Consider the following 21,142-nt stretch of genomic DNA (forward strand, 5'->3'; position numbering starts at 1 on the left):
ATGATAATTAAAGTGGCCGACAGTAAGTAGAATAGGGGCTCAACATCTCTGCAATTTATGCAGGAATATTTAGACTACTCCAGTTATGCATGCACACCACACACACACACACACACACACACACACACACACACACACACACACACACACAAGGTACAAGGTAGATTTATTGTCATTTCTCAAACATGGTTTAAGAAGAAATGAAATTAAAGTTGATCCTAAATCCTGCTACATCTTTTTGGCTTTGAAGGAGGAGTTGAGGAGTCTCACAGTCTGGGGAAAGAAGCTGCTCTGTAGTCTGGTGGTTCTGCAGCAGATACTTGTGTATCTTTTTCCAGATGGCAGCAGGGTGAACAGACTGTGGCTGCTGTCTTTCAGTATCCTTTGGGCTCTGTGCAGACGCCTCACTTCACCGAGGTCACTGATGCTCTGTAGATGGGAACCAGTGATGTTCTGGGCAGTTTTAATCACCCGCTGTAGAGCCTTCCTGTCCTGGGCTGTGCACTAACCAAGCCAGGTCTTGATGTTTCTAGTCAGTGTTATTTCTATTGCTCCTCTGTTGAAGTTAACCAGGATCTTGCTGGAATTTAGCCTTCCTAAGTTTCTGTAGGAAGTAGAGCCTTTTCTGTGCTTTTTTAACATGGGAGGTGATGTGTGTGTTTGATCTCTCTCTCTCTCTCTCTCTCTCTCTCTCACACACACACACACGCACACACACACACACACACACACACACACAGATGAAGTTAAAGGGGAAACCAACATGTCTCAATAAGATTTTGGGTCACCATATGCTGCCAGAACAGCTTCAGTGCACCTTGGCATTCATTTTTAAAAACAGAAACAGAAATCTGCATATTTATATGCACAAGTATAAGTTGTTGGTATTGAAAGAATTCTGGTTTTCATTTGTAGTCCATTTATAGCCTGAGTACTACTGACCAAATGGGTTTAAGCAGCAGCTAACAGTCTGTGTGGAGAGCAAAATAGACAAAGCCTATCGACCCAAGTTACGGATCATATTGGTGATCATCTGATGACAAATTAGCTTTAATGCTTTTCTTTCACTTATGTGCTTTCATATGCAGATTTCAGTTTATAGATATTAGACAAAATGACCAGCCCATAGCAGAGGGAGTCTTGGCTTACATATCTGCTGGCTACACTGGAACTACTGCAACATTAGCTGTTGCCCCCAGAAGCTTCTCTCATCACAAGTCCTGTTGGCAGTAGTGTGGACTAGTAGCTGGCAAGGTGCTAGTTCATGCTCCTGCATGGGCACTGCCGAGTTGCCCTTGAGCATTTGCACCCCCAACTGCTTGCAGTGCCTGTCTATGGGCAGCCCCTTCACTCTGACAGCTCTGTGATTGTTTAGAGGTCCTGTTTGTGCATGTGTGTTTATTTCAAGTCACTGTGTGTGTGTGTGTGTGTGTGTGTGTGTGTGTGTGTGTCATTTAAAATAATAAAAATAGTAAATAAAAATCCCCTCTGGAATTAATGAAATATGTCATCTTTCTTCTTCTCTCTTGCCTTGGCATTGATTCTACAATTCACTGTAACTCTAGGGGTGTAAACACCATTTCTCTAAAAGATATTCTCTCATTTGGTGCTTTGATGATAGTTGTGGAGTGCACATGTTGGCCCAATATCTCCCAAAGGTGTTCAGTTGGCTTGAAATCTGGTGACTGTGAAGACTTTACAATATTATTTACATAATTTTTGTTCTCAGATCATTCATTATTGCTACGGGCCCCACTACCATTGTGTCGTCACCACGAATAGGCTGTAAAGCGGTGTTCAGCAAGGTTCAATGCAATGACATTCTGTAGTCTCCTTTAGCCACTTGTTAGCAACCACCTTTTTCAGACACGTAAAAGCTTCAAAGTTCAGAGTTGTGTGTTTGCTATTGTATTTTTCTTGTTGTAGAACAGAACATGAAAGTCTAGTCTAGTTTATGTGAACCAAAGATCTCATTTTAGGCTTCTAACAAAACTTCCATTCAAAAAAACACATTGAATATGAGATGAGGGAACAGGAGGTGCTGAAATCCTACTTGATTTCCAGGTTTTAGGACTCATTCCAGAGGTTCTTCTTAATGGCACAGCCATCTGTGATTGGTATTCAGTATCTTGCCCAAGACTACTTGGTGGACTGGAGAGTCGGGGATCAGACCGGCAATCTTGCGATTAGTGGATGACCTCTACCTCCTGAGCCACTGTGACCTTTCTCTCTAAAGGGACAGCTGGACCCAGACCATAGCAGCAAAATGTTCCCCTACAGCACAACTGAGCCCCTACATCCCCTCACTCCATATATATTTCTGCACGCATTTATTCAGGCTCTTCATTAATGTGTCACCCTTCTGTATATGTGATATGGTCAAAAGCACACTTGCTGCAACAACAAATCTCTAGTAGTGACGATGCAACCGGAAACAAACGTTGCTCAGAGCCACGGGTGAAATCCGAACTTTTGACGAATAATGCCTCTTTCGCACTGTCGTGTGTCTGTGTGTATCTTTGAAAGCACAGGTCTTCATGGCTGAGCAGGCAGTTTGAGGCGCAGTAGCTTGTAGCTGTTATCATGGATGACAGTCCCGCTGCCAGCTGGACCAATCAGCGCTGAGCTGCACTCTGTCGAAGGACAGGAGCGTACGCGTGCACGGGTGCGTCGCGCGGTCACGCTGTTGGATCTGCTGTCACGAGCCTTATCCAAGCCGCGGAGTGGAGGCTGGAGAATTAGAACGGACATCAATTATACAGCACATTTTATTCATCAAGTTTAGTACGACACAAAGAGAGCCGGGCTGTAATTTCATATCGCTGGTTGGCTGTTTAGACTGTCTGCTGAGTTATTCCGGTCAACCGGTGATGTATTCCAGTATTTGAATGATATTGCTAGCCAGCTAGCTAGCTAGCTGTTAAGCTAGCTCTACGGTGCTTGACTCGAAGTAACTTAACGTTATATTCTCGGACGCTGTTTTCATTAACACACTTGACTGCATTTACCAGAGAGACACCCACATAGCTTTTGGTGTTAACTTTAGTGAATTATTAGTGTAGGTGTTGTGCGCGTCGCTTCTAATCCAAGCTAAATAAGGATTGAATGAAATAACGTTAGCTTGCCATAGCCAGCGGAAACGAGCCAGTTAACAGGGATAACGTTAACTTATCCTGCTGCTGCTTGATCCACCGCCATCCAGCTAATCTAGCAAATGCTATCCGCGCTAGCCACCCACAAGCACACTGTTATCTTGGTAGGTTAAAGTCAATCATAAAGTTGTAGTGAACGTCAGGAACTGCGAAGTAGCTAGCTACCATTAAACGTCAAGTTGGCCATCTTCCACTCCAGTCCAGTGTAAAAAACTGACCGACGTCAGTTCGTTTTTACGGATAAGGCCGGAGTGAGGACAGAAACCTGCAAACATGCCGGCTGTGTCGAAAGGAGATGGAATGCGCGGATTAGCCGTTTTCATTTCGGACATAAGAAACTGTAAGTGACATTTTCTTTCATTCTGATTGCTGATTTGTGTCAGTTAACGCCAATAGTATGTGCTGACTTGACTCGTGTTGCTGCCTTATACATGTTGTAGTGGATGACGTGGGGGCACCACAGCAAAGAGCCTGTGGGAATACATATTTTACCATCAGGTAACTGCTCAATAATGTAACAAATAATGCTCATATGTTGACTGTAACATGACCGATGTGTCACCACTTGCTGCAACGGAACCAAGGGTCTGACACTTGGATTCAGAGGAGGCCTTTTATTTGTCAGTGTTGGCTGTCGCTGTGGTCGAACTGAGACCAGAAACATCTGCACCACATTAGAGATCCAGTAAGGACCATTTCACAGTTGAGATGCAGTTGATGTGTCATTACTTTTAAGATGAAATCATGACTGTCCATACAGTCAAAACTCTGACTGTAAGAAGGATATTACTCTGATTTTAACGAGAGAATCTAATCCAGACAGAAACTCCTGCCATAATCCGTTAACATTTACAGTGATTAATCATTGGATACTATAAAAAAAACTTGATTTCAGCTCTTTTTGCCTGTAGGGCTGCTGTCACATACTGGAATTTTCTAACTGCGATGCAGTTCAATGAAAAAAATATTGATATTTGATGCAATTTTCCATACCATGGGGAAAATGACATTTAGGGCAAACCACTCAAAACCTTAATTGAAAGCTAAATAAGGGTCTTGAACAGTGATGAAAAACCAGGAAAATTAATGGAATGTGCAAATAGTAATTTTCAGGCCTGGAGAGCTTTGAGAAACTAAATATACCCTAAATTTTTTTTAAAAAGTCAAGAATTTCTGTTTCACAAACTTTTATGATAGCACATGATGCTGTGGAATTTGAAAATCCAATGATCATTTTTGTTTTTACAGTTGCTGACTGTGATAAACTGTGTCTTTTTTTCTTATTTTCAGATAATTTTTTTTAAATGGTCATCATTCATTATTTTTAAAAAATACCAAAACTATATATATTTAAAACGCTATCTTATATATATTTTTATATATATATATATGTGTGTGTGTGTGTGTGTGTATAGGAAAAGAACTGATAAAGATCGATCGATGGTCATTTCAGAGAATGTATGGTATTTAAAATCAGTGTAATCCAAAAGTCTTGGAAATTTAGTAGTAAAAAATGTGTATGAACCCTGTAAATATAGCAAGACTATAACATTACAACAATGACTTTACTTCTCTTGGCACCTAAAAGCAGAATGACTGTACAAAACACTAACAATAAGACAGTTCGAAAGGCGCAGCTGGTAATAGAGTATTGATACTGCAGAAAATGAAATTGAAACCATTTCAAATATCCAGAATCAATGGGTATTGATAATTCATTGTATTAGATACCTGAAAATCAAATTACTTTTATCAGAAATGGTGCCCATAATGATATAAAAGACCCAGAAAATCAAAGATTCTGTAAGTGATCATTAGACAAATCCAGGTGCTTTGCCAACCTGGGATCAGTTGCCAAACACAACTGGCTACCTGAACCCATCCCTGCTTTATCTGTTTATCTATAAACAGTTTTTACTATAGCTGTCTACCATAATGCCTCCAACAGTGACATCAGCTCTGTGTACAACAATGCACACAGTAATTATCACAGTGTCAGATGATTAACTTTGCTAAGGTTGTTAACTCAAATAGTTGTGTTATGTAGTAGTTATGAGAATACAAACCAGTACCTTCATTCTCCAGGTCTGTTTGTTTTACTACTATTACAGTATTGCATACTATTGTATTTGATGTGGGTTTGGTGTTGTAATACAAACAAGGTATGCTCTTTGTTTGAGTCTTTCTCCTGTTTGAGTGTGATTGGCTTTTACTGGAGATTTGGCCACTAATTGAAGGTTAACAGTGATCCCTAAATGCTGTCAAACAAGGGGCAGTTTATAAACTGACATTTGTTTGTGTATGTTTTTAAACACTAAAATGCGGAAGCCCATTAGCCTTTTAGCACCTCCGGTTCCCTCGTCTTAAAGTCTATGGGTTTTTTGAATGGGTTTTCTGTAAAATGCCTTAAATAAGGTCTGTGGTTAACACAGGCTAATGATATTTAGACGTTTTGCTCTGCAACATAAAATATGTCTGCCTAAACCTGGTTTTTGAACTTTTAAGTTTTTACTCATCTTAGAGAAAGCGGTTGCTAACAAGTGGCTAAATGGGACCACAGTGTTTGTTGGGGACGTTAGACGTCATCACAGCAGACACAAAAACTCATTAAACCCACTTGTCCGCCTTTATAGCTTTACAGAGTCACACTCGAACTTGTAGATTTATCTGTTTATAATATTTTTCGATCGTGTTGTATCGTGTTTTACAGTATTTGTTGTTGTGATGTTTAAGTCATGCGACTGCGATGTAGTTCGTCTGTAGCCTAACAATAGCTTTTTGCTTCTGGCGATTTCATTTACGCTTCAAAACTCACAAACGTGGTGTTCATCTGTGAAGATTCCCATGCTGAACAAAATATGTAAATCTCATAAACTTGTGTTCATCACAGAACTTATTTTTGGCGACAACCAAAAATCCCATAAGGTTTTGACGAGGGAACCAGTGTGATGCTTACTTCCTGGTTGTCCCACAAAAATACGTCATCCCTTTACCACTCTATAAAACGAATCACAATTTGCCTCAGAGGGCTTTACAGTACACAACATCCCTCTGTCCACAGTGGATAGTTGTCATCTAGCATATTAATCATCAGCTACTCCAGGGTTCCCATGGTCTTGGGAAACCTGGAAAAGTCATAGAATTTTGCAATCACATTTTCCCGTCCTGGAAAAGTCATCTTCTGAGATAACCTTCCACGTGATGTAGCATAACAGCAAATTTATCTCATGTCGCTGTCAGTTGACGTAGCTCTAGATGGCGTTGATGTATGATGTTTCGTTTTACTATCACGTATGTTTCTTCATTAGCTCCAAACATTCTGTCCCTCACTATGTTTGAATAGAGTGTGGATCTAATATATGTAAAAACGGCAGGCAAGGTTTGGGATGTGGAGAAAACATGCCTTTGAGGACATAATTTTGGGCTTTGGGAAACACTGATTGGTGTTTTTCACCTCTCTGATATTGTATAGACCAAAAAAAAACATATAATGAATTGAAAAAAATGACAGATTAAAGGACAATGAAAAGAATTGTTAGCTGCAGTCCTATTTTCAAAATACTTTTTTCGGTTTAATTTGAATTTCATTTGGAATTTTACAGCACAATAACTCACACGAGTCTCATGAAATAAAAGATTCCAGTGAACAGCACTTAAAAGCATTACTAAAACACTTATTTCCAAAGTGGTCCTCGGTGGTCCTGTGTAAAATTGATATATAGTATTGCGACAATACAAAACAACAACAACACAAAATCATCTATTCTCACTGGCATGTTACTTCTAAAATGCCCTGAAACTGCTGCTTTTAAGGCTATCAACAAGGAGTCCAGCTGCTCACACACTTCTGTGCATCACTGTGAGTGTGCGCAGAACACACTTACTAGCAAATACATTTTCATTTCCAAGATCTAAAATTCAGAGTTGAAGATGATATGGTAGAAAGCATATCCAAAGGTGAATTATGTCACAGTGAGATTCAACATCCCAGTGGGCTGGTATGTATTTGCATTTGTTCCACTGGACAGAGCATTCCTCTACAGCCAATTTCAGCTTTTCACACAGCACCCTGTGCATCTGTCCCCTCGAGGTTTTAGCAGGCTGGTTGGATCAGAACCTGAATTCCTTAAGAACTTAACTATATTTTTTGATTTTGCTGATAAGGTTTTTCGGATGTTCAGCTTTGTGGTTGTTCAGCAGCTTGGGCCATTCTGTCTTGATATCCAAATCTGTGTAGGAACCACCTGGAGATAGGCCATCTGTAAAAGAGTCTTTGTAGTTTTTCAGGTTCTGTGTGTAACTTTCAAGAAAATAATTGTTATTGGTGACCCCGTTTTCTCTCAGGCCGTTACGTAAACTGCAGTCAGCATTATGTTGCTAGTGACCTCTCCCTCCTTAAGCCCGGTATACACTGTGATTTTGGGTTTTCCCAGATGAAAAATGGCTGTCATGATAGAAACGTGGCAATATCTTTGGTCGTGGCTCTAAAAATGGTGGTCCTATGTCACACAGTGAGAGAGGTTCAAGGATGGCCTTTGTCATGATCAAATTCTGACAGTGTCAGAAATTTGGGATAACAATTTTACTGTGTGACTGCTGTTACAGCCTGTGTCTACTAACCAACCAATAGAAATTCAGCATGAAATGATGCGCTGATCAACGCCACACTGCCAAATGCTAAATGCTAATAGATGTTAATGCTTACTTTGAGCTCTCATTGTAAACTTGGCGTGCCAAGTTGGCCTCTTTTTCCAAGCCATGACTGCATCCATATTCTCATCCTCAACCTCCTTCTCCTTCTCCTCTTCCTCTTCTTCTTTACACTTTTTCCAACACACCTAAATGCCACTCCATTTGTTAGTTTACATTTTTCTCTTACCCTCACAGCGGTGTAAATAGATTACGCACACTAACAACCTTTTGTTCTTGTGTATTGACGTTGATGGACTTAGGTGGTAGCCTGCAACTGCGATGCACAGTCTGCATACATCAAACCTGATGTCATACCCAGAGTGTAAGTGCACTTTAACTTATAAGATTGCAAAAATCTCACAGTCTGCAGGAGGCTTTTATAGCATGAGCAAACACCTGGACATCAGCCAAAAGAGTGATGTGACGTACAGATCCATGTCACTGCTAGCTGGCTATCCTTAGCTAAGTTTACAGTTAGCCCACCTCATGGGTCACCTAACTAGCTGTCACTTACCTGCCATGTAGAACTGCCATTGGTTGCTCTATTACGTTGCTTGATAATTTGCAGACCTGCCTTGGGTGTCTGGGACGAATTAGTGGACATTATTTACTCAGACAGTATTTTGCTGTGTTTGCAAGCTAGCAAATAATCCACTTTAGCAAGCAGGTTAATGTTAGCTAACACTAGCCACCTAAAACCATAACATCTCAGTGTATTTCATGTTAGTGTTTCCTCTGGGATTTTTACAGCATGAGGGGGACTGAATTTATGATGCTGGGCACTGAATGAATGAATTTACTGTTAATCAGGCCACAAAGAATTAGATGGCACACTGCCCTGCAGTCCCTCTGCTTCATTCTCCACCACAAGGAGACCACCTAGCTGGTAGCGGTATAAATCGCTGGTTTTGTCATGATGCGATATTATATTAATACTTTGAGCAATGAGACGATATTTAGCGATATCACAAAGCCTGACTCGATATGATTTTGATTTGATTCGATTTAGGGGCTGGCAATCAATATGAGCTGATATTATCTGCTCATTTAACATCCCTAAAAACGAGGATTAATAACAGGCTCTTTAAACTAAAGTATAAAAATCAGCTAAATAATAACTTCAAGTATCATAGACAAAACAACAAGTTTTCCCCACATATACAATATGCTAAAATGATTAGCATAAACCTATAGCATTTTTACATTGCAGAAATTAGCTTAGCGTCTAGCTGACTTTTCCTCTACTTATAACTTAACAACTTTGCATTTATTTATTCTTTCTCTTACTCATTGTTTTCACCGACACAACAGCAGGATAAATTTCAGTGTGCTTGCATGTTTTTTCATTCCAACATTGTTGAAATAGAGCAGCTAATGTAACATTAGCAAAAAGTTAGAGAAATAAGATGCCCGACATCTGCGTTGTGAGTATGGCTTTTGTTTACATACGACATATGCTCTGTCTGTTAACCCTGAGTTTCCCCAAAAAACCAAAGCATTTCCACACTGATTTATTCTCGAGTAAATGTTCTCTTCATCGTCTTTCTCTTGGCTGCTTACCATTTGCTGGACGCTGTTTGACAGTGACAGTGACTTTCAAAATAAAAGCACATCTGAAAGACAATGATATGCATCGATGTTTACACTTTGCATCGATGTGTTGTGTGATTGTTGCTCATTTAATTGATATATCGATGTAGACTGATGGATCGTTACACCCCGTATTAGCCGGATGGAGAGAGTGGATGGCAGCTCCAGTCGGAGGCTGACCTTCAGTCTGCAGCTGTAGCAGCTCAAGTTCAGCAGTGCAAATCCCAGCGCTAAGTGAAGGTCCTTCTGTGGGCTGCTGCTGCAAAATAGGGTCATGGTCAGAAACCCAGCATGTGTGGACTCTGTTATGGAGGGTTCCAGTCATTTGTTGATGTTAGCAGACTTCATTTCTAAGCCAATATTAGCTTGTGTTGTACACAGGGTGGCAGAGACTAGCAGAGTGAATCTGAAAAAAACGCACTTAGGAATGTACATAGTATCATATCTTTTTGGATGTTGTCCTGACTCCTTTACATATCTCAATTCACAGGCTGTTATAGGCAACCGACAAAGTCAAGGAATGTCTCGATTTGCAAGTTATGTCACAACTCGTTAAACAAATTGGCAATAAATAAAATATTCAAGTGAAAAGTGGAGCAGTTAAACCAGGGTATTTTTCTAAAGCCTGCAGTGGTGTTCTGTTAAAAAAAGACCTGATGGTCCATGCTTCCTGTGCTTTATGTGATAGCAGCTTGCTAAGATTTGTTTCCCAATTATTTCTAAAAGACTTGATGTCGCTCGCTGGATGTTTTGACCTGTCCACAATTTGCTCATTGTAGTCTCAGTTAACTCAATACACTCAATGAAATCATTAGACTGCCCCCAGGTCAGGGCAGGGTGTGTGTGCAGTGACCTTTGACGATACTGAGGAAAAATTCTATTTAGATGTATCTTAACAACACCTTTTTCAACAGCTATTACTCACTCTATGTGAGGCTAAACCTAGGAGGCTTAAATGGGAAGTTAAGTGGTATCAGAAATTGTTTCTGTTTCTGCTGAATCACTTTTTCCAGTTAATCTTTGATCTCTAAGAAGTCAAAATACATTTAGCCTTGTAGATTTCCTTTAATTCCTTTTCTGTTTCTCTTAAAATGCGGTGACATTGTTTAACCCTTCAAAACATGGGCATTTCTTTCAAAATAATGGGAGGGATGCAATGAGCAACTTACCAAGAAATTGGAAAAAGGAAAGTAAAAAAACAAACAAAAAACAAATAATAATAATAATAATAACAATAATAATAATAATGATAATAATAATCCCTTTTTTGACAATTTTCTTATGTTTGTCTCTCTCTCTTCTTTTTTTAAACATTTATTTTCAGGTTGTGTTTTGTCACCTTTTACCAGTTTCTTTTTATTCTCAAGAGAATTAAACCTTTTTGTTCTAGTTTAAAGGTTTAAATGCTTGTGAAAGGTATTTGAAAGAATAAGTGATGTCCATCCAAGTTTCAAAGGGTTAATAGCTGCAAATAACACCGAAATGCCTAAGGATATTCTTACCTTTCTCCATTGAGACATAGCCCTGTCATTAATTTAGTTGAGCTTGAACAGATTTCTTTTTCCCTCCATTAAGCCTTATCTACTCTGTTTTTGATGAGGCAAAATGGACACCTGCACAGGTGTAGCATGAAAGCTTAGTATTGGTCTGGCTTCCTTAGCAAAGTTCTGTTGTACCATGAGCTGGCCTCCTCATGGGAAGTAGTTCTTGTCTTGCTGTGGAGCAGAATGGAAGCACGTTGGGATTTGTCGACTTGACCGGGGCAAAACTAATAATCACTCAAGTTTCATACACAAGCAGTTAAGTTCGCCTCAACATCTTAGCTCAGAGAGAAAGAATCCTGCAGTCAGGGTTCCCACGGTCGGGGAAAACCTGGAAAAATCATGAAATTTCACAATCACATTTTCCAGGCCTGGAAAAGTGATGGAGTGGGGTGCTTGGTGGCTCAGTGGATAGAGCGGGCGCCCCATGTATAGAAGCTGTGTCCACGCTGCAGCGGCCGCGGGTTCGATTCCAGCCTCGGCCCTTGGCTGCGTGGCACCCCACCTCTCTCTTCCCCCTTCACACTTGTGCTGTCCTATCAATTAAAGGCAAAACGCCCCAAAAATATCTTAAAAAAAAAAAGAAAAGAAAAGTGATGGAATTAGTAAAACCATTAAATGTATTAGAATAGTTATAAAATTTTTATTGTATGAAATGAAATTGTTACCATAATCTTCTGTTAAACAACATCCACATAATGTAACAACACCAGTTTGTTTTTTTTCAAATCCGTCAGTGTAATGTTGCTCTAATCTGTGTCGATGTGACGTATGATGTGTATAGTACGTTTCAACTCCCTCTCCCTGTGTTCCGTCTCTCTCGTCACACCACCTTTCTGAAAGTATGTTTGAATCTGCTTTATTTGAAAAAGGCCACTCAAGTAGGACAGGATTTTTTAAATTTCATCATGGGTCCTTGAAAAGTCATGAAAAGGTTTGAAATTTTGTACATGAAAATGTGTGGTAGCCCTGTACAGCAATGGTGTTGTATAGTATGGTGTTGTTTTTTTTCAATCCCTTTATTCACCAATGAGTTCATACATATGTTGACAATTTGAACATACTATCAAATACAATAGATTCACAGATGTTACAGATTAACAAAACATAAGAGGAAACAGATAAGCAAGAAGGGACAGTGTGTGATGAAAAGAGAAAGGAAAAGAAAAGTGAAAACTATTCATAACAAGGAGGAAGACAAGAGGAAGGTGAAGCAGAAAGGAGGGAAATAAAATGAAAAAAAATGAAAAGCATGTGCTGTTTATGTTTGGATGCATTTTAGGTAAGTTTAACAGGATGGGTTGCTAAAGTATTAAAAGTTCTTACTAGATACACACATTGACCCTCCCACATATACATAAATGTTGGTCTAAATACATGATTATGTTTCCATTCATACAAGGTTGTGGCATGAGCTCACTGGCAGCAGGATAGATTTGATGATATTTGAGTATATTTTATTGAACTATTCAAGTTGGTTTATTTGCAGAGCTGGTTGTTGTTCCATTGTTATCTGTTGTGTAATTAGATCCAACCATTGGTTCCATTATGGTAATTAAATACAAATTACAGGCATATTGAGTCTGATGTTGGTGCTGTAATGATTTGGTGCCTGTTGCTACAAAGAGCCATTGACATGTGTATGTTTTTTTGTTGGTTATAGGAACAGGTGACTGGATCCAGTTGATACAGCTGAGATACTTTAATCATTCATTTTGCATAAGTATATTCTCTTACCAGCTAAATAGTAAATAGCCTTTTTGGCTGGGATGTAAGGGGTGTAAATCACTGGTTTCATCACGATACGACATTATATCGATACTTTGGACAATGATGCGATATTTACCTATATTACAAAGTCTATCATGATACAATTTCGATTTGATTCGATTTAGGGGCCTGAGATCGATATTGGCCGATATTATCTGGTCATTTAACACAGTCGGTTACAGGAGAAGCTGCAACCCCTTTCTTTGCGTTTGGTCAGAAAAGATAAAAACAACATATACATAATTCGAAATAATTAAAATTGGTTCATTCTGTTTGAAAACACTTTCTGGAAAAAATGTTTTCATTTTAATTCAAACCATGATCTTTTTTCCTAAAACTTCAGTGCTGTTTGACTTGAGGACAAACGTCTCTCAACATCCTCAAAACGCAGATTAACAACAAGATCTTTTCACTAAAGAATAAGACACAATAAAAAATATCAAGGATCATAGACAAAACAACTGTCTTTTGTAGGCCACATTTTCCATACACACACACACACACACACACACACACACACATATATATATATATATATACATATATATATATATATATATATACACAGTATATATATATTACCATGGCCTCATCATGAGAATAATGCACGATGAAGTGTATATTTCTAGGACTTATAGCCAGTGCTCTGCCACTGACAATGTGGGAGGCAATAAAGAGTTAGCTGTTTTGTTTTAAACTATTAGCCTCTAAGTTATTTCACTATCTTCATAAGTATGGGTGCAACGCAAGCTAGCAGCAGACCAGCAACAAGTGATAGTTTAGTGGATCAGCCAATGTATAGCCAGGTTGATTGTGCCCATGTTTTCTATGCTGACATTGTACTACTTCCTGTTCCCTGTCAGGTAAGAGCAAGGAAGCCGAGATCAAGCGGATCAATAAAGAGCTGGCCAACATTCGCTCCAAGTTTAAAGGAGACAAGGCTCTGGATGGCTACAGCAAGAAGAAATACGTGTGCAAGCTGCTGTTCATCTTCCTGCTCGGCCATGACATAGACTTTGGACACATGGAGGCAGTCAACCTGCTGAGCTCCAACAAGTACACAGAGAAACAGATTGTAAGTCTGCTACCGATTGTGCTGAATCGATCTGTACTATGATTTGATTTTACAATTTATTGTAATATTTGTTTACTTTGTTTGAACATACGGTAAGAAAGCAGCAAACACATTTCCCTTATAATTGAGACCTATACTTGAAAGCCATTACTTTAACAAGTAGATGAAACCAACTGTCATAGAGTTATTGTGTGAGAGGGGCTGAAGAATGTGACCATTATTAAATCTGGGTACTGGGCAGGTTTTGGTTTGGCTGGTGCACAAAGTATTGATCTTATTGAGCCCTAAAGCTTATAGAGAGCTGGTTTGTGTGATCACATTGTAGTCATTTTGAACCACATATCAAAGACTTTACCCCTGCTCTGTTGAAACACACCAGATCTAAGTTCGTTTTCAGTTTTGTAAAGATCAGTGACCTGTGTGTCGTCACCTACATACTGGACAGAGTCACACTCAAAGTATCATGCAAGGTATCAGCCAGTAGACAGTGTTTTAATACCTACAATACTTTAGTGCTCTACCTCACCCAGATGTAGTTTCAGGTGCAAACCACTGGATCCTGATCAGATCCAGTTTGCACTTCTATAACTAGTTTCAGTATCCATAAATCCCATTCTGTGGTACCCACAGCTCTACTCACTCACTGGTCTGGGCTACCTAATGTAATAAAAGATTGTTGACTTTTACCCACAAGCTGTTAGGTGTGCTCGGGACAATTCTTAAACGTGAATATACAGAGCAATCAACAATGACGTGTTTTCTAGAGGCAAAACATTTAAAAGATTTAAGAAAGTTTAAATAAAACAGAAAGCTTTAAGAATGCTTTGAGGGGATTTTTATCCATATTTTTGGGGAAATATGGCTGAAGCAGGACAGCAGGCCTCATGCAAAAAACATGCTCTTACATGGCATATTTTTCAAGAGCCTTTCTGGCATTCACCAATGTTCTCTTACGAAGAATTTTTTCTTTTCACTTCTTTTTCTTGGTTTTTAACAAAATGTTCTAGCCTTTCAGACATGACGCGCAGATCGTATACAGATAATCTGTCTCAGATTGACTTTGACATTTAAATATGATACTGAAATGAATGTGTCCCTTTGGAAGCCCTTTGAAATATGCATACATAGTTAAATGTTCTATATGTTACACAGAACAAAACACACCAGCCCCTGTGACTATTTCCTGATTCTGTGGGGCGGACCGTTTGCTCAGGAACTGGAAATGTTGAGTAAGCAGAATAATACTGAGTCAGAATGCCTATTAGCAGAGTTGACTGCTGCACCACCAAAGACAACAGAACTCAACCCCTCAGATTACTTCCTTGTGCGTGCGTGCGTGCGTGCGTGCGTGTGGTGGTGGTGGTGGGTGTGGGGGGGCTTGGAATGTGGACTAGGATCTAGGATAACAACCATAAAACAAATATACTGATGACATAGAGGGTTTCTCAAACGTTTCACCCTGTGGTCGTATAACTGACTCCTAAACCTTTGTCACAGTATTGGCCTTTACTGCTTTCATTTTAAGATGTGCTTTTCATGACACCAAAGTCCAAAAAAATCTGTCACTTCTCATCCTCCACAGAGCTCAATGATGAAGAACCACTTTCTTTGTTTGTTGGTGATCGCAAATATTGCAATAGTGTTTTTTATGGTTATTTTTCAATAATAGCTGATAATAAGTTGAGCTAAATAAACTCTGTAGTGGACATGTAGATTGACATTGGCATGTTTTTATGAAAATTAGTTTTATGCTGCCTGGAATTTTTTGGAGTACTTCCCCGTTTGTCTACAGGCTTTTGCAGGAATCTAAAGGCAGTACAGAAGACTTCTTGCAGTAAACCTAGTTGTAAACAATACAGATATCAAACTTTAAGAGAAATTGGATTAGCAGATATTTTATGAGAAAGGAAAGGCATTCATCAGTTTGACACAAAACACAATGAAATTTGGTAACTAATCATGACTGTAAAAACAACTTTTGTTTGTTTACAAGAAAGCTCCACAGCACACCTTAAACTCATCTAAGTAAAACTAATGCAGTTTTGGTGCCCCCGTGGTGATTATGATTTTCCAGCCAGGTACCTTCATTGCATCTTCAGCCCTTTTTACACAGGGATCACACTATAGGGCCGCTATCAAGTTCTTTCTTTATGCCTCCCTTATATGTTTACACAGAATCAAGGCATAAAGGCACAATATTCCCACCTTGAACAGGCAGTGTAAAACAAAGGGGGCCTCTGTCTCTAATATTTCCTATCATCTGTTTACTGTCTGAACATGAATGACAGGGAAAAACAATGCAGTCTCATCTAGCTGCCCTTCAGGAATGTTGTAATGTTCAGTTTTGGCTGAATCTGTTCTAGTGCAGAGTTTGATCAACTTAATTGTCATTGCAGAGGCTTTAGTTTGTGCTGATGATGAATTGTACTGCGTAATACTCAGTACTCATTTAATTTTTAGGGTAGACTCAGTATTTGATATAATATAATTGTCAGTGTAACAAAATGCATTTCATTTTGTTGAGAAAGTGCACTTACTGTATTTTAATTTGTTGAACAATTGTATGCAAAACCTCATCTCAGCTGCAGATTTCAGCGCCTCACGACTCTGCAGTGTGAAATTGGTAATATTTTGGCACCACCTACTGGTTAATGTGAAGGAATCCCTACTCCTCTCACATGTCAGGGCTGATGGGGTATATTCTGGGGTTGGGAGGGGTCAATCTAACCCATTAATATCAGTGAGGGTAAGGCAGTTACAGTCTAACAAACCATAGCTACCGAAATGAGCATTTTGAATCAATACCAACAAGCATTGAACGCTACCACCTTGATAAGGGACTGTTGTATGGGACCACATTAATTTTTAGGCAGAAGGACATAATAAAAGGGAGACTGATTGTGCCCAGGTATTATGATGAATATTAAATGGAACACACATTGAAACATTGTATTTATTTTTATACTTTTGTGAAAATTGTAACACATTCACTGTTTTCAATCTAATTTGTTTTTATTCCTGTCTCATCTCTGTGACTCCAGGGCTACCTATTCATCTCAGTACTGGTGAACAGCAACAGCGAGCTGATTCGTCTGATCAACAACGCCATCAAGAATGACCTGTCCAGCCGCAACCCCACCTTCATGTGCCTGGCACTTCACTGTATCGCAAATGTGGGAAGCCGTGAGATGGCTGAAGCCTTTGCCAGTGAGATCCCTCGCATCCTGGTTGCTGGGTGAGTGTCACCTCTGCTTTGGAGGGCTGAGGAAGTGAAATGAATGAGTATCATCCTCAATTGACCCTTTGCTAAGTCCTGCCCCTCAAATGCAGACTGGCCAATCATAGCGTAGAATCAGCCCGCTCCGACAAGGGTCCCACAGTTACCCAGAAGTGCTCCATAGACTGTCATGCAGTCATTTCAAATTGTCTTTAATTTCAGGCTGGTTTTGACTCACCGAATATATAGTCTACTGAATGTAAATACATGCTGCTTTTGCTTTTTAATGATTTTAATGGTAAATAAAGACCTACTCTGCTTTACAGGATCCAGGGATGGCAAACACTATGCCCATATTCAGTCAGCTGTGTGTCATCACAGCAGATAAACGGTAGTTGGCCTTCCCTGGAGCTCCCCGCCATCCATCTGTGGAAGACTGGGCGATGGCACTGGGGGAAACCCAACACTTTTACAAACAATGTGATGACACACGGCTGGTTGAAACGAGGCAATTGTTTTCCATTTATTGTTTTCTCTTTCGATCGCCACGGGATGTGGTGGTTCACTTTTACACTGTGATCTGTATGTTGGGCTTTAGCTTTTAGATATCGTTTCAACTTGTTGATTTAGTTTGACATTGTGGACATATCCCTCAAACACCTTGTAGACTCTTCTGTCTGCTTCTTTGTGAGATTGCTTCCTCTTTCTCCAAAGATTACATAATGTTTCATCAGAGAGGGCAGTTATTTCCAGTGAGGGCTCCATGCTACCTCCAACAACTTGATGGTGCACCATAAAGGGGCGGGGCTTAGCAAAGGGTCAAGTGTCCTGTTTTTGCTTCCTATGTCTTGCTGTGAGTGATGAAGTCAAGACATGTGACAACACATTGTGAATGTGATGCACCACAGAGACACCATGGACAGTGTGAAACAGTCAGCAGCCCTGTGTCTGCTGCGACTCTATAAGACCTCTCCTGACCTGGTGCTGATGGGTGAGTGGACATCACGCGTGGTGCACCTGCTCAACGACCAGCACATGGTGAGTGCACAGTCACGGTCAGAAAATCATGTAAAAACCAGTTACACCACAGGTATCCAATGAGCTGTGATATATCAGTGGGATTATTACTTCTCTTTGTGTGTGTGTATCTGTTGTGTAGGGTGTGGTGACAGCAGCCATCTCGCTCATCACCTGTCTGAGCCAGAAGAATCCTGATGAGTTCAAGACCTGCGTTTCCCTGGCTGTTTCCCGACTGAGTAGGGTTAGTGTATATGTGTGGATGTGTTGTCACACGCAATCAGTTGTACTGAACTTTGAAGTTATTGTGGAAATCAGATATTGTTCAGTCTTCTTCAGGGTTTCTGCACAAACATTTATTTGTGATGGGCTGCCACAGTAAAAATCTGGTGCCACAAATAGATTTTCTAGCACTATTAAAATTTACCGTATATACTATGTGGTTATTCATTGCACTGCACTGTTGTCACAGATGGAGCAGCAGAACACCAGGCACGGTGATAGTGAAACTCATCCATTCATTGTGCTGAGTCTAAAAATTTGCATGAACTCACTCTGCACTCAGCTTCTCCTTTCATCCATCGATCTGATCAGCTCTGACCAGATCAACTGATCAATTATTCACGCTATGACCCAAACTGCTGCCAAGGGATAAAAATAACTCATGATGAGTTTAGCCTGTGCTGCATTAACAGACCTGTAAAAACCTTCTGAAATTTAGAGAGTGGGCACAGAATGATAAATAAAGGGCCACAGGCATGCATGTTAAAAAAAAGAAAATGAAAAAAAAAATTCTAAAAACTTGGATGTTTGCAGGCATCACAGCATCTGTAATTTTTTATGTAAAATTCCACCACAAATCATCAACTATATTTAACTACACAGGAAGGGCATGTGATAATAGTCCGCTGCGAATCAGCACCTCTGTGATTTTGAGTCATAATAATATCGTCACACAAGTGCAGTGTCCAAAATTACATTTTTGACTCACTGTTCCAGGTGGCTGGTACATGAAAAAATCCACCGACCAACATATTTTTTTACTGGCCAAAGTGATAAACTTCCTTTTGTGCTTTACATATAGGCTTTTCTTTTTTCTCAGTACATTTAATTGAGATAATAATGCATTTTGTTGAATGCAACCTTAAAGAATAGGCCAGAGCAAAATTTGTATCAAAATTATTCAAAGCTATTGAACAGCTCATCGCCACAGCCTCAGTATATTAGTGGATCTTTAAGTGTTTAAAAAATGTATATTAATTTCAATGTGATTATGGAAACTGTAGATATTCAGTTTCCTCACTTAGAGAAAAAAAGATTGTCAGAGTGTCATTACTTGAAAGCGCACCGCATGGAGCACAGACGTAAAGGGGTAATTTCTAAATCACATGAGGTTTTCTGGTAATTCTAGTCCTGTGTGAATAGGGCTAAAGTCTGCAAAACTTTTGAAAATGACTGACTCAATTCCTGTGGTTTGGCGTCCTGCATACAGTAAGCTGCACTTTGCTGAGACTATTATGCTGTATCTTGCACAGGAACCGTTTTGACTGACAGCAATACATTCTGTTGGTTCTCTAGATTGTGTCCTCGGCCTCCACTGACTTACAGGATTATACCTACTACTTTGTGCCGGCACCGTGGCTCTCCTGCAAGCTGCTGCGCCTGCTGCAGTGCTACCCTCCACCAGAGGATGGCGCTGTCAAGGGCCGTTTGGTAGAGTGTCTGGAGACCATCCTCAATAAGGCCCAGGAACCGCCAAAGTCCAAGAAGGTGCAGCACTCCAATGCCAAGAATGCTATCTTGTTTGAGGCCATCTCACTGATAATCCACTATGACAGGTGAGTGTTCTGAACGACATGACTTTACTGTATCCTCTGGAGCTGAAAAATACCTTAAATATTATGATGGAAAACGTTGTTGAGGAGAGGACGTCTGGAGTTCTTTGCTCAGTCTGCTGCTCGCGCTGCTGGCCTCGGATAAGCGGACGTTAGTGTATGGATATTATGATGTGCTGCATGTGTGCTTATAGTCAGAGGAAATAGTTTATTAAAAAAAAAAACAGTTCCCAGCTGGGAAATAGTTCTGTAATGAATAAACGTGATATCAAACTTTAGCTTTTCTTACGTAGTCCTGCTGAAACCCCTTTTCACTGATCTGATGAAACTTAAAGGGTTTTATTAGGCTGCCAGTGAAGTTTATGTTTGTGGTCCTCAGTGAGCCAAACCTGCTGGTGAGAGCCTGTAATCAGCTGGGCCAGTTCCTGCAGCACAGAGAGACTAACCTGCGCTACTTGGCTCTGGAGAGCATGTGTACTCTGGCCAGCTCCGAGTTTTCCCATGAAGCCGTCAAGACGCACATCGAGACCGTCATCAACGCCCTCAAGGTGATCACACTCTAAACTAAAGGCAGTCACTTATCAGTGTGACAAAATCAGGCACAATCCCACTAACCTCCATTAACCAGTGTAACCATGTTCATTCCCACATTACACATACACACCACAGCTTTAAAAAGGATGCAGTAGAACGAGTCAGAGGCACAGGACAATTCACACATAGTTAAACTGTTGTCTGTAGGGCTGTTTCACATTTTTGTTTTCCATTTATCACAGCGTGTCTCTCTGTGTCTCTACAGACTGAGAGGGATGTGAGTGTTCGACAGAGGGCGGCTGATCTGCTGTATGCCATGTGTGATCGCAGCAATGCCAAGCAGATTGTAGCAGAGATGCTCAGCTACCTTGAGACGGCAGACTACTCCATCAGAGAGGAGATGGTGGGTGTCAGAGTGTGTGCCAAGAAAGATTTCCTGCCATGCTGTATTCTTTTCTCCGTCAGTGTGTGTGACTGGCTGTGTTCCTCTAAATGATGAGAGAGAATTGGTGAAGATGGTTCGTGTCCACCTGCTACATATTGTATTCATCAGCATAAAAAAAACAGTCCAGCAGTCTTTTAGAAAAGATATTAATACTGACAAACCCGCCAGTTTATCTAACTCTAAGTTCAACACGTTTTCCAAAATAAATACTCAATTTGATTTAGCACAAAATGACATACCAACAGAAAGAACTGTTGATTTGTTGTGCCTTCCT

The 21,142-nt window shown here is 40.1% G+C and overlaps 1 protein-coding gene across 3 annotated transcripts in view; it reads left to right on the top strand.

The window, feature by feature from the left end:
- The first annotated feature begins 2,655 nt into the window (after positions 1-2,655).
- Positions 2,656-21,142, top strand: part of ap2a1 (adaptor related protein complex 2 subunit alpha 1) — a 38,780-nt gene continuing 20,293 nt past the window's right edge. For 2 of the 3 annotated variants that reach the window (XM_042505828.2, XM_088069531.1), the window contains exons 1-8: positions 2,656-3,492; positions 13,609-13,820; positions 16,862-17,055; positions 17,946-18,075; positions 18,197-18,298; positions 19,633-19,892; positions 20,269-20,437; positions 20,689-20,826. In XM_042505828.2, coding sequence (XP_042361762.1) covers positions 3,426-3,492; positions 13,609-13,820; positions 16,862-17,055; positions 17,946-18,075; positions 18,197-18,298; positions 19,633-19,892; positions 20,269-20,437; positions 20,689-20,826 — 1,272 coding nt within the window. In that variant the 5' untranslated portion in view covers positions 2,656-3,425. The remainder of the gene's footprint in view (positions 3,493-13,608; positions 13,821-16,861; positions 17,056-17,945; positions 18,076-18,196; positions 18,299-19,632; positions 19,893-20,268; positions 20,438-20,688; positions 20,827-21,142) is intronic. The other variant, XM_088069532.1, reaches the window with a different exon arrangement.

This window comes from Plectropomus leopardus, chromosome 18 (assembly GCF_026936395.1).
Source record: "Plectropomus leopardus strain MGB_pleo_1.0 chromosome 18, ASM2693639v1, whole genome shotgun sequence".
Lineage (NCBI taxonomy): Eukaryota > Metazoa > Chordata > Actinopteri > Perciformes > Serranidae > Plectropomus > Plectropomus leopardus.